This window comes from Globicephala melas, chromosome 19 (assembly GCF_963455315.2).
Source record: "Globicephala melas chromosome 19, mGloMel1.2, whole genome shotgun sequence".
NCBI classification, from domain to species: domain Eukaryota; kingdom Metazoa; phylum Chordata; class Mammalia; order Artiodactyla; family Delphinidae; genus Globicephala; species Globicephala melas.
The window spans coordinates 52,813,744-52,828,340 of record NC_083332.1 but is presented as its reverse complement, the minus strand read 5'-3'; the positions used below and the strand labels follow the sequence as shown (position 1 = coordinate 52,828,340).

General features: G+C 45.5%; 1 protein-coding gene across 1 annotated transcript in view; it reads right to left on the bottom strand.

Moving 5' to 3' along the window:
- Positions 1–14,597, bottom strand: part of VAT1L (vesicle amine transport 1 like) — a 148,909-nt gene that overhangs the window by 62,131 nt on the left and 72,181 nt on the right. Inside the window, exons 6-7 of the mRNA XM_030863276.2 lie at positions 13,892–13,947; positions 10,067–10,261 (exon numbers count right to left, since the gene is read on the bottom strand). Of these exons, the coding sequence (XP_030719136.1) occupies positions 10,067–10,261; positions 13,892–13,947 (251 nt within the window). The remainder of the gene's footprint in view (positions 1–10,066; positions 10,262–13,891; positions 13,948–14,597) is intronic.

The following is a 14,597-nucleotide window of genomic DNA, read 5'->3' as shown; positions in this document are numbered from 1 at the left end:
CTGGGGGCATTCACCTGCCAGAGGATAGAAAGACAGGGCCCACCCCTCCCACCCCTCAGGGTGATGACAGAGGCTGACTTTTACCATGCGCCCGGCCGTGCCCGCCCCCCACATTGCCCCTGACATTTTCACAACGACCCCATAGAGGAGGCACTGCTGTTATCCCATCTCACAGATGGAGAAAGAAGAGAAGAAGCAAAGTACCTTTCCCAAGGACTCACAGCTATAATTGGAGGGCTTGAACGATTCCGGAGCCTGCCCTTTGAAGCCTTATGGGAAATCTTGTCTCTGCATCCCCTTATAGCTCACAAAATATTTCCCTTTTGATCTTATCTGACTCGCCATTTGTTATGGACTGAATCGTGTCCTGTCCTCTCCCACCCCCTGCGAATTCATATATTGAAGTCCTAACCCCCAGAACCACAGAATGTGACCTTGTTTGGAAATAGGGTCACTGAAGTTAGTTGAGTTCACACTGGAGCAGGGTGGGCCTTCATCCAATATGACTGATGTCCTTAGAGAAAGGGGAAATTTGGAGACCGACAGACAGACAGACAGACACACACACACACACAGACACACACACAACACCATGTGAAAACGGAGGCAGAGAGAGACAGTGATGCTTCTGTGAGCCAAGGATTGCTGAAGACGGCCAGCAAACCCCTGGAAGCTGGGGGAGAGGCCTGGAACAGATTCTCCCTAACAACCGTCGGAAGAAAGGAACCCAGTCGCCACCTTGATTTCTGACTTCTGGCCGCCGGAGCTGGGAGACAATAAAAGCCATTCAGTTTGGGTTACTTTGTTATGTCAGCCCTAGGAACAAATATACAACTGTTCCGGGAAATAGGGTCAGTTGCTCCTATTTTATAGGTGAGGAAAAGGAGACGCAGAGAAATGAAGTGTTATAGGCCAAAGAGCCAAGAAGTGGGAGGGTTAAGAAACCCAGTATGTTTGCTTCCTGTTCCAAAGCTTATCCCACCTGACTGGAGCTGCTCTAGCCTATTATCTTACGCCACATATTGGCAGAGAGCTTTACAGTTTGCAAGGGTTCAACTCATATCGGCTCAAGTGATGGCACAATAAATATAAAATCCTTTGCAATAACAGGGAACGTGGTAGTAGCTCCATTTTCAGTGGATGAAAGGGGTGCTCAGGAAGTAGGATGGATTCTGGAAGGTGAACGTGAAGGCAACATCCACAGTGTGTTTCCCTGCCGGGATATGACCTTTATTCATGTGTTCTCTGATTTAAATTATGTTCTCCTATTCAAATGATCTTGGCCTGCAGAAGAGTTATTTATCCCTCTTCTCTGGCCTAGCGAATAGGCCAGAATCCGTGATGAACACATCAGGACAGATACCTCGGAAAATATTTGAAAACAGTCCTCCTGATGCCACCGTGCAAATAAGACATATCAAGTGATTCCTCCAATACCTAGGAAGGCAAACAGAAGCAAACAGACATGTCCATTTCCAGCCTTTGGAAGCAGCAGAATCTCATCTGGGTCATGGGAAAACACAGCCAAGAGCAGTCTGCACTGACCCTGTCCCTGGCTCACAAGGAAACCCAGATTTGTGATGTGTTTTCAGCCAAATGACAGGTGTAAAAGCAAGAGTGATCGTTTTCTTCGTAACAGATGTGTATTCAGAGCTGAGTTCCTAGACCTCTTAACAAGGAGCGGAAGTACCTGTCCTGAGGCCCCGGGAACCTTCTGCCAAGAGCATCCTGTGTTCTCCTTGCTTGGTACCTTGCCTAAGAGTCCCTGACCGCAAAGACCTCAACTCCGTGGCGGACACATTTGCAATGCGCTGTAAGAGCAGCTTGCCAGTTCATACTGTCCGGTCAGCACCTTTTAGTTCCTCCAAACTGATGCAAGGTACAGTTATCTTCTCCAATTTCACAGGTAACTGTCAGTGAACATGTCAGTGAGGGCGGCAAACCCTTGGGACCTGAAAGCAGGGCTTCCTAACCAGGGGTGGGCGTCATGGCAAGACTGGGGATGTTGGGGATGTTATGGCAGAAGAGTCAACACCGTCCCTACGTCTTGGCAGGTGGGCAGGAATTTTGCAGGAGGACAAGGACGAGGGAAGGGCATGAGAGGTGGAAATAAGAGCACAGATAAAGGTGAGGAGGCAACAGACTCAGGTTTCTGAAGAGCCACAATGGTCCAGTGCGGCCGGAGGGATGGGGACAGTTGGCAATGGGCAGGGGCTTCCACCTACCCCACCTTCTCCCAGGGCCGGCCTTCCTGCCTCCCCATCACTCTGTGTTCAGCCTCATGCGTGTTTGTTGAGGCTTGGATGCTCCAACCCCCATCTCTCTCCAGCTTCCAGGCCTTTCCCTGGGATGTGGCACATGCTTGGGTGGGTCACACCCCCATCCAGCTACCCTCCTCCAGGGCTAATTTCCCACTGCTGTGATTGTCTGGTTGCTCCTTGTTGAATGGATGGCATATTAATTTCCAATTGCTGCTCTGGCAAAGTACCACAAACTTAGTAGCTTAACACATCTCAAATGTACTCTTACAGTTCGGCAGGTCAGAAGCTTGAAATGGGCCTATGTGGGTTAAAATCAAGGTGTCCACAGGACTGTTTCCTTCTAGAGGCTTCTGCTTCCTTGTCCTTTCCGGCTTCTAGAGACCACCTGCATTCCTTGGCTTGTGGTCCTGCATCACATCACCTTCCCTCTGCTTCCTTTGCCACATCTCCTCTGACCCTAGCTCTCCTGACACTCTTGTAAGGACTCTTGTGATTACATCAGCCCCACCCACATAGTCCAGGGTAATCTCCTCATCGTAAAATCCTTAATTTAATCACATTTGCAAGTTTCCTTTTGCTGTATGAGGTAACATATTCGAAGACTTTGGGGATTAGGATGTGGGCATCTTGAGGGCGCTGTTATTCAGCCTGCCGCAGATGAATATGCTGACCCAGAGCTGTGACTCATCGTGCTTGATCTGTTGGGTAGTTAGAGCACACTGAGCCCTGGTGCACGGCAGGGTTGGGGGCGTGACGGAATTGCAGAAAACATGTGAGCAGGGCATGCTGGGAGAATGTGCGTGGAAACTGGGAATGTGTGCGCGAGCCGGGGGTGATTATGTTGAAAGGGGGGCATGCAGCAAAAAAAATAATGAAAGGGACATAAAGCAAACATAGTGGTTACTTCTGCAGCCTCAGTTTCCTTATCTGAAAACTGGGAGGATGGACCAGGCTGAATGTGCGGCTTTATAAGGCCATGCAGCTAGAATATTAGTAAGGACTGAGGCCAGCAATCTGACTTCCCAAGCTGTACCTCTTTCCCATCTCCCATGTCCCCTTATCCCATCCTTAAATAGCCCTTCTCTCTCTCTCCCTCTGTGTGTGTGTGTGTGTGTGTAATTTATTGAGATACAATTTGCATACCATACAATCCATTCATTTAAAGTGCACAGCACAATGGTTTTTAGTGTAGTCACAGAGTTATACAACTGTCATTAATTTTAGAACATTTTTATCTCTCTGAACAGAAATGCCCCCAGCCCTAGGCAACCCCTAACCTACTTTCTAAACAGCCCTTCTTTGGACCCAGCACCCCCTGGCTATTTGCCAGCCCTTTTTTCTGCTCAGTGCCAAATAGGAGGCTTATGCTGGCTGTCAGACTGTCCTGCCCATGATTCTCTTCCTGACCCTCTGCCTTCAGACTTCTGCCCTCATCATTCTACTGAAAGGCTTTCTGAAAGGTCAACAATGACCCCGGGGCCAAATTCAAAGGCTTTTCTGCTCCGTACTTCCTGACTTGTCAGCAGCCTGACTTTAAGACCTGTCATGGTGGTCCCTTTACCACTGCCCTGCCCGGGATGCCTCACCTTCTCCCTACTGTGTGAATGGTGGGGGATGCTAGGATTCTGTCCTCACCCTCTTCCTTCTACAGTGGAGAAGTTAATGCCCACGGTCTGAATGCCAGCTTTGCCATGCACCAGCTGTGTGAGCTTGGGCAGCTAACTTCATCTAAGTCTACTTTCCTTATTTATATCTCAGGAAGAGTAACAGTACCCACCCCTCAGGGTTATTGTGGGGACTAAATGAGTTAATTCATAGGAAGCGCTTGCTTGGAGAACTACTTGGCACATATAAACAGTCTACGCTAAGTGTTTGCTAATATGATTATGTTGCTCCTTCTTTTGTTCAATTGAGTTTATTCATAGCCATGTTTTTTCAATAACTTCTATGCATCACACTTCCCTGGGGTTCAAATTTCCATTAAATTCAATTATAAGCCGGGGCTTTGGGCAAGTATAGCTTCCCCAAAGCCTCACTTTTGTGACCTGTAAGACGGGGGTAATAGTAGCTGGGTCTTAGGGTTGTTGGAGAGTTTAAATAAGTTAATACATGCAAAACATTTAGAACAATGCCTGCCATGCAGTAAATCCTCTAGAAATGTCAGTAGCAGCAGTAGTTGTAATTATCCAGCCTTCATCTCTCACCTCCATGTGATGGTTGACTTGACCGTGGACATCACTTGCACATTCTACCATCATCTTAAACCAAAATCACATCTGAGCTCATCAATTTTTTCACGGCAGCTTCAATCATTGCTAACTCAAATCACACTGTTGGCACCCCCAGTCCTGGTTTCCCACGTCGAAAGACCATTGGTCATCTTGCATCTCCTTTGTCCTTTCTATCCAATTTTCATCCTTCCCAATGACTCACATTTGCTCATTCCCTCCCATTCACTTCCCCCACTTTTGTCTGGGGCTTGCCTACCCAGGTCTGAAAGTCTTCAATGACCTCTTGCCTGCCCCCCGTCCATCCACCAAACCAAAGTACACATGATACAAAATACATTGCCCACTTCTGGATGATGCTTCTAAGTACTCTCCCTATATCCAACTCTGTCCCTGAAGGAGCTTCTAAATCTTTAAAAAAGGTCTCCACGAGCCAGTCACCAACTGCCATAATTAAGTGGGACTTTCCATAGTTTCTCCTCGAGTCTTTGCCTCTTAGTTTTGGTTTGGGTATATGTTTCAGATGCTTGGCTTCATCCTTTCTTTTCAGTCTGGTGTTGGAGGTGAAGCCTGTGGCTTCTTTAAAACTGAAAATCACACCTCCACCCATCCTTCTCTCTTGAGTCATCCCACCCTCCCTGTTCAACATTAATCTGCCTTTTATCCAGTCAGCCTCTTGCTCTGTGTCAGATAAGGGTCCCTATCAAGCTCAGCACCACATTATTTTTCCTTAACTTATTCTTTTAGGCAGACCCATCTCTGTATAGGTTTTGTGATGTCATAGAATGAAAGACACATTATAATTAAGCCACAACTATTAACATGAAAGGAAAAATGTGGGGGACACATAATGAGGGATTGGAGCACTTAAATAAGTGACTGCATTTGGTCAGTGAACTTCACTACAGCCAAGGCAAAGAGAAGTGTACAAGGAAGGGCACAATTAATGTAATTTACTAAAGGTAATCATGCCAGATTGCTGGGGAGACAAATTTACCTTCAAGCAGAAGGATGACATCATCTCATAGACCAGCTCTAGGAGAATTTCTGCAGGGATGGGAACATTCTTCCATCTCTGCATGGTCCAATATGGCAGCCACTAGCCACATGCAGCTACTGACCACTTGAAATGTGGCTAGTATACCCAAGGAACTGAATTTTTGATTTGACTTAATCTTAATTAAATTTGAATAGCCACATGTGGCTAATGGTACCATAATTGGAGAGTGTAACCACAGACTTCTATGTAAATTATGTTGTAAAGTATCTTTAATAGAATATTTCAAAATTGCCAAGATCTCTCTGCAGCCCTGTGTCCATTTGCTAGGGCTGCCATAATGAAATACCACAGACTGGAAGGCTTAAATAACAGAAATTTATTTTCTCACAATCCTGTAGGCTAGACATCCAAGATCAAGGTGTCAGTGAGGTGGTGTCATTCTGGGGCTGTCTCCTGGGCTTGCAGATGGCCCTCTTTTCACTGTGTCCTCACATGGTCTTTATGCAAACATCCCTGGTGCCTCTTTTTGTCCTAATCTCTCTTCTTATAAGGACACCAATCAGATTGGATAAGGGCTGCCCAAAGGCCTCATTTTAACTTAATTATTTCTTTCAAGGCCCTATCTCTAAATATAGTCAGATTCTGTGGTATTGGGGGTTAGGGCTTCAACATATGAGTTTGAGGGGGGACACAATTCAGCTCATAACAGAGCCCTCTGTGCACTATTAAACAGCAGACAGGTAAAGGCACTTTTGATCAGAGGCCACAACTGGATAGTTCAGGTGTGTATCTTTCTAGTGACATACTTGGGACTAGGATGGGCTTCTGGGAATTGGGAAATCAAAGGGTGTCATATTCCTTAGGCCACAGTCTCTAATAGCAATCCCCTCACCCAGAATGTCAACTCACACTCCTCTGCCTGGCAGTGAAGACCCCCAAGATTTGACTCTATTGACTGAACCAGCCTTTTCTCCTCTCCTCCTTTGTTCCTGTTCCTCTGCTTTTTTTCCAGACCTCTCTACCCCATGTACCTTATACTCACTCCTGCTTCTCTGATTTTGTTCACACTGTCCCTCCTGATAATACCTTGTTTTTTTAACTGCAACATCATCCTAAGAATTTATATCCTGCTAATCTCAACCAAGACCCACCTCATTCTTAAAACCATCCCTGAACATTCAGTCTTCCTTAACATCATTCTCTCTTGTTTTCAAATCCAGTCACACTTGAAACAAACACCCCATGATTGAAAAACGAAGTTCTTCTCTAATTGTTTCTAGGTCTTAGTGTTGTCTCTGAAACAAAGTCATAAACGCAAGGATCAGGGAACAAGTGACCTATCCCTTCTGTAGACTTGACATCCTAACATAGTACAGGCACATAGCAGGTGCGCAGTAATGTGTCTGCTGCTTGGTTGACAGATGTAAGTATTTTTTGTCCCTTTCCCACCTCTGAACTGTTTTTCCAACTTTATGTACAATTGCACATTTAGTATCTGGAGCAAACCAGTTGCACGTTTAGTATCTGGAGGCTGCAGCATATCACTCACTCTTTGTATTACATTTACAATAAAGTCAAAGATAGATGGCTAAAAAGAAACTCTAATCATCTCTGATATTATTAAATCTTCTAGTCTGAATTCTCAGAGAGCCCAAGAGAAATTTCTTTTAATCCCTATGGTCTTTCTATTCCATAGATGAAGTTATAGAGCTGGCCTGAGAAGCAATTTTGTGAAATCATTTACCAAAGGGGAGGGGGGAAAATCATTATAGTCCTCCTTTGGAGGTTTGCAAGTAATAAGCATGCTCTATTCTCTTCAAGCCCAGAGGAGCTGCGTGGGCTTGATAAACGGCTAAGCTTGGCCCACCGGCAGCTCTAAAAAGATGTCTGTAAACATTACAGAAGAGAACCATCAGAAAGTTGGTGGGTGTTACTGATGAGTGGCTGTGGGTGCTTTTGTTGGCCAACATGGCAGCAGCCTTCTTTCTCTCCTCTGTGAATGACTAGTGACCTATACTTCCTTTGTTTTCCTGGTAACTGTCTTAAACGATATGGCTTCTTTTAAAGCAGTGGTTTTCAACTAGGGAAGATTCTGCCTCTGTCCCCATCCCACCTGGGGGACATTTGACAATGTCTGGAAACATTTTATGTTGTCACAGCTGGCAGTGGGAGGTGCTGCAGGCATCTTCTGGGTAGAGACCAGAGATGCTGCTAAACATCTATCTTTCCTTGTCTCTTTGCTTTTGAGGGTCTCTCTGCCTTGCATACTCTTCTTCCAGTTTTTTCCTATTTCATGTCCCAGTTCAAACAACACCTAGCCTTCCTTATCGAAAGCCACTCTACAGCATGCATTCTCAGTGGGAGCAAGGCCACCCCCAAAGGGGTAAAAATGGATTCTCAGAGGATTTTTTAAAATCTTACTCTTTTAATGTATGTAAAGCACAAATACACATCCAGGACATAAACAGATGGATGATAGGTAGGTAGGTAGATGGCTGGTGTATCTACGGTACTAAAATTTCATAGAGGTGGTTGATTAAGAAAAAAAAAGTCTAAAAAAGCTCCTTAGGGAGCAATAATGAAATAAAGGTTGAAGAATATTGCTCTGTGGAAACTGTCTCCCCCCTCCACTTACTCGCCAACATATACCCTAATTTGCCTCCTTCCAGAACTTAATGCAATTGGAGAATACCCTACTTATTTTTAGTTCACTTGAGTATTTTCTGCCCCTCCCCACCCCTCTGAAAGTGAGCTCCTTGAAACTCAGGGATCTTGGCCATCTATTTGCCACTGTACCCCCAACACCTGCACATTGTTGGGCATGTAATAGATATTCAATCCATATTTGGTGATTCAATTGCATTATAACCAAGGAATGATTTCCAGTACTAAACCAAGGACCCACTGGGCCAACCAGACCCCTCTTCGATTTCAACCCTCACTTAAATGCTACCAGATTCATTGGGTCCCTTTTGGGCAGTGAGCTTAAGTCCCCTTCTTTCCTCCATGGTCAAGTTAATCTCTTAGCCCTGGTCTCAGGTAGCTCACATTTTCTCTCCTCCCTGACCTCTGAGACACAGCCACTGCAGTTCGGCCCTTGTCTATTCCACTGACATACCATAGTGAGTACCGTATGGATGTTTGACCCACTGAATTAAAACATTTGACCCAAGTATAACGATAGGTTAACCATCTTAGAACTTACACAACAGAAGGAATGTATGATAATCTGATCTGATTTGGTAACACATTGAATTACAGTGAGCGTGTGCTGTAGAAAAAAGACTGGAAGGAAGCAAACCAAAATATTAACAATGTTATCTATCTCTGGAATGTGGACTTGCAATTTATTTTCTCCTTATGTTTTTGGCTAATTTAGGAATTTCCTATAATAAGCATGTATATCTTTTACCATAAGAAACAAGGGGTTTTGGTGGTCGGGTTTTTAAAGTATCATTCATGATATTGCAGTATCAGAGAGGCATATATAGGCCTGATCCATGGATCCAGGACCAGGCCCCTCTGATTACATGGTGACTCCCACAAAGCCTTTTTGCGGGGGGGGGGGGATTTCTGTGCTTAGGAAAGCCATTAGATTTTGCCCAACCTAGTCCATTAAGCAAATAACACCAGCTTTCTTGCCAGGATGACAGCTACTATCTGTTCCATGGAATGTTATTTTTGTTAAGTTTTTCAAAGGTGTCCGTGACGCCCCATGCAAATGCAAAAACCAGCCAAACGAGCAAAAAACACACTCCCACATCTTTCTCAGGGGCTTCATGGCTCCCTGAAGCCAAGGTCATGACATCCTGACCTACAAGATTTCTTAGTGGAATGCCTCTTGAAACCTAGACCACATTTCTTCATTTTCTCCTCACGGGCAGCTACCGTGACTGGCTTCCCAAATGTCCAAAACTTCCCTTGTCCTGAAGAATTTTCTAGATGCTGCCTCTTCCTAGCACATCTCCCCTGAACCAATATGGTCAGTTCACAATTCAGTATCCTTAAAGGTGACACAAGGGGCTCTTAATTTTTTTGTGTGATCAAGGAATGCTTTCAAATACTAGAACTTTTTGCAGATCAGTTAATAAAAAGACTCAGTCAAACACTAGATCCAACAATTCATTCATAATTACAGTGCCCAGGGTGGCAGCTAACAAGGTCTGGAAGGGGCTCCAAGCATCGGGGCTTGGCACACAAATCATTTCAGCTCTGAACCATTGTCCGCCCTGGCCTTGATCTCACACACTCACATGGTGAGGATATAACTGACGCTGCACAATGTACACGCTCTCTTGTAACCAAGGTGAATCGTACACACCCATCAAGATTTGGTGACCTACCCGGGAAGGGTTCATGGCATGAATGGCATGTTGACACACGTGGTTTGAGAACCACTACGAAACGTAAAGTATTTCTTACATCCAAAGCACTCTATACTACAGGACAATGACTTTTAGGACCCTCATTTAAAGCAAACAAACCTGGAGAAAAATCACTTAATAAAAGAGCGGATCTGGCTGCCCAAAGCTGACTAAAAAGACAGAGATTATTTGCTGGGGAAACATCATCCTTACCTCCTCCAGGGCCCACAGGGAGTCCACCACGGGCTTGACTTTTTTCTGGTTGTAGAGCCCAATGAGTTTGTCCACCACTCCTTGAATGAGGCCAGCACGGCCCTGTTTGAAGAGCAGGTTTAGAAGGGAAAACCCAGCAATGACTTTGTTCTCTTCGTATAGCTTGATGGGGTTCACCTTCTCAACCTGCCACCACTGGAAAGAGAGAAGGTGTGCGTTACAAGGAATCAATGCTAGGCCATGTTTGTAGCATTGCAGGGAGACAAGGGGGCTGCACTTGGGTGGATTCCAGATGCCCAGGCGGTAGCTCTTGCTGGTGTGTTTCTGTCAGCACCTCTTTGGCTGAGCACTGCTACAGGTGCAGAGTGATGCTTCCCAGAAGAGCCCAGGATGTAGGTGGGACACAGCCCTTTACAAAAACAACTGCGAGACCACATGTGATCAGAATGTTAAGTCACACGGTTGGGACCATCAGATCTGGAGTTGGATCCTGACTCTACAATTTGCTCCCTGTTATTCTCTGTGCTTCATTTTTCTCAGCGACACACACTGGCAGGATGCTGCCTCCGAGGTTTCCTGGGAGAGTTTAGCGTAAAGCGCTTGGCTGACTGGATGGCGGTGGTGGTGATGGGGCTGGTGAAGGGAGCGGGAGGGGTGGGGGTACGTGGGGGGAGTGATGCCTCTGCCTGCACGAGCAGCTTTCCTTGGGGGAACAGCAGCAAGGCTGGAGAGGTGAGGCAGAATGCGTCAGATAAGGAAGAGGAAGGGAGCGTAATATAGCAAGAAGGAACAGCGTATCGGAGCGATGAAGCCACAGTGTTGGAACTAAATTGATGGTTCTCAACTGGGGACGGTTTTACCCCCCAGGGACATTTGGTAAATGTTTGGAGATGTTTTTTGTTATAACTCAAGGGGGGAATCAGCTGGCATCTAGTGGGAAGAAGCCAGGGATGTTGCTAACTCTCCTACAATACATAGGACAGGTCCTCAAAACAGAATTATCCAGCCCCAGATGTCACTAGCGCTGAAGTCCTACGTGGGATACCCACACCTGGCACATATGGCTCCCTTATTTCCTGTCTTTCATCTCCCACTCCAGACATGACAATAAGTAGGTAATCCATTAAAAACTACAGAAATGGTGATCCAGCTGCTTTGTTCTGATTTAATTGTGTTTCTTCTGGTGCTGGTTAGAATTTAGAAATTCAAAGGTCCAGCTTCTAGAGGGTGCTAAGAGATCAAAATGTTTAATATAGAAGGCAAAGAGAAGTGTGAGGGACACTTAGGAACATCTATAATAGTTATGTTATCGGTGTGTTTCTTTTACATCCTGCCTCCTTCCAGGATTGAGGAAACTCTAAAAAGTAAAATATCTTGTTTTTTTTAAGTGGGGAAATCAGATTGTTGGAAAATAAGTGTAAGAAAGACAGGTTGTAAACAGGGACAAGGTTCATGCACAACATTTTTTACCAAAATATGCTCCCCAAGGGCCTGGGGTCCAGCTCTAGGAGAGATAGGTATTTGGCCGTGGGCTGCTTGCCACAAAAGCAAAGGTAGAGAAATGATTAGTAACTTGATTCACAGTGTATGTGCAGTGCTTCCACAAAGCGTTTGTGAAATGAATGCTTGCCGAAGCTACAGTTGCTGCCCAGTTGTGTTTGTGTTCTAGAGCTGAATGCCTGGTTTTGAATCCCAGTTCTGTCACTCGCAAGCTGTGCAACTTTAAGCAAATCACTTAACCTCTCTGTGTTCAGTTTCCCTACTGTACCTCATGGGGTCGTCATGGGGAATAAATGTGTTGATACATACAAAGTACTTAGCTCAGTGTCTGCTGCGTAGTACGTGCTCTATAAATATGAAATATTTTTATCACCTTAAGTTGGAGAGATATCTTGGATCGAGCGAGTAAGAGCTCTGGATTTGGAGTCAGACTGCTCTCGAAATGTTGACTTCATTTGCTATTATCGTCATCGTTAGGATCTAAAAGCAAATGGCATGTGAACACAAGCTCCCCGTAAGAGTTTTAAGGGGGAACACCATTAAGATAGCTGAGGGAGAAATTCCTGTATGCTTCCAAATATGCCTTTAATTTCTAAGCCTTTCTCCAATGTATAGAAGAAAATGCCTTCTAGAACCTTCCAGAACAAAGTCATCACCCCACTCCTCAGCATGCCCTACCTTCAGTTTGCTTCTAACTGAACAACTGACACGAACCCGGCCTCTGAAAGGGAACAGTCTTTATTCCTGACCCCCAGCTATACAGCCTTCTGGTAATCAGCACCCTTGCTTTAAGCAGGAGAATGTTACTCTCCATCGTGGCTGTTTTCACGAGCGCCTTCCCTGAACGTGGGCACACGACAATTATTTCATTAACGCTGTGTGTTGTGATTGTGCACGTAGGGGAGAAAGGGAAAACACTTCTTACAATTGTATGTAATTTGGGACCAATTTGGTTCCCTACAGCAGGCCGTCAGCATCATGTTAATTGCAGCCACAGCAACAAAACAGCTGCGAGTGACACAAAGCCTGTCGTCAGGGGACGCGCTCCAGACAGCATCATCCTTCACTAGACTCCATTCTTGCTCCCCTGTTCATCCCGAAGTTGCGATAACCTTGACCTGAACTTTAAAGCTCAAGTGCAAACCGAGGCCCTTTAATTCTAGTCTCACAGGGCCGGGGGTACTAATCATTCCAGAATCAGGGAGTGTTTGGAGAGGAAGCCTTTGGCAGCCAGTGCTGGCACTTTGGGGGCATATGAATATCCCACAGTGCCACAAAGAGTCAATTCTAAACCCCTTTCCCTGGCTTTGTCTGACCACCCTATTCACCATGCTTCCACCCCATTCTTCTGTCTTCTACTTCAGCACCCTGCTTTCATCCCTTTCAGAGATTTTATGACTATTTACCATCATCTTATTAATATGTGTTACTTATTTCATCATCTCCTTCATTAGAACGCAAGAGTCCCGAGGGCCTCAAATGCATCTGTCTCATTTGCTGTGGTACCCTGGTGCCTGGCACAGCACCACAAGTAGTAGGTGCTCAGAAGATGCTTGCAAAGCGAGTGAATCCATCAGTGCCTCACTGGCTGCTAAGGAGGCTAAGAGGAGGGAGGACAAAGGCAAGCTCTGATGGGACATGGCGGCCCCTGTGGTGGGGACAGGCGTAAACATGGAAGTTCAAGCCCAGATTAGTTTAATTCTAGTAAGTGTGGCTCCAGGTGGGAATGTAGACCTGAGGAGGTTCGTGGTTGGGTGAGTGCCCAGGGATGCAGCTTCACAACTGCAGACACAATAACCACTGTGTTCAGAGCATGAGCACGTAAGCTAGTGGTTCACACACTTGCCTGTGTCAAAAAATCAGCCCAGGAGCTTGCGAAAAGTGTCGAGTTCTATTGTCTCTCCAAGCCAGTAGGATGGGGCTACAGAGAAATCTCAAGTAGCCCTAGAGACCCGGTCAGAAAGTGGCCAGACTGAAAGGCTGGTCTCTCTGTGGACCAAGTAGAGTGCACGAATGCTAAGTTTATTCTTGACCAGTGATTAAAAATACCAACACTTAAACAATCTCTGTTGAAATCAAAATACAGTTTTCTGGAGTTTCTCGGGCACTCTCATTTCTCTGCTTCATTTGGACAAAAGTGGCCCAAGTCACAGTCCTGTCCAAGTGTGGTGAGCAGGTTGAGAATGCAGGCTTTCTTGCAAATGAATGATGCAGATGAAGGACAAACAAGATTTAGGCTATTCGGTCCATGTCCTTAGACGGAAGAGCTCACAACATGCCAAGCACCACACCACCAGCGTACTTTGGACGTGCATGGATACTTACTGATTTTGCAAAGCTAAAGAAGCTCTTGGTCTCTCCAGTCACCATGTTGGATGAACCTGCAAGTGGAAGATTCCCAAATCAAGCTAACGAAAATCAGCATCTCTTGCTTTGCGTGGAAGAATGGCAGTTGTCTGGCCCAGAACTGTCAAGAACTTGAAAGGAAATTTAGGTCAGCCTTGGAAAAATAAGGGAATGAGAGGTTGTGGTTGGTGTCGAGTTGACTTAATTTTAACTAAGTATCACTGGATCAGAGAGGAAGTAACATTTCTCAAGGTGACTATTTCATAACGTTGGACAATAGGTCACGTGGCAAAAATGTGATTTAAGCCACCATTCTAATAAAATGATGAGTTGCCGAAATGTCTTGTTGGTGCCATTCTCTGAGACCGAGAAATGAACTCCTTTGTGAGATTACTTCATGGCATGAATTTGATTCCTCCGCAAGTGAGGGGCTTGGGGAGCTGACCTTGGCTGGGCATTTAAGTAGTGGAGAGAGGCGGGGCTGAATTAGAATTTAGATGGATGGAAAGATGGGGTCCAGAGGAGCAGATGAGGGTGAAAATAGGTTCACAAGCCAAGGAAATGGTGTGACCCACGTGTGAGCTCCAAAGAGGTCTGGGCAGAAAGGTGAAAACCACTCGAGACCAATGGTGTGGGAAACGGAGCCTTGCTGATGGGAACAAGCAATATTCAGAGTTAAGACAGG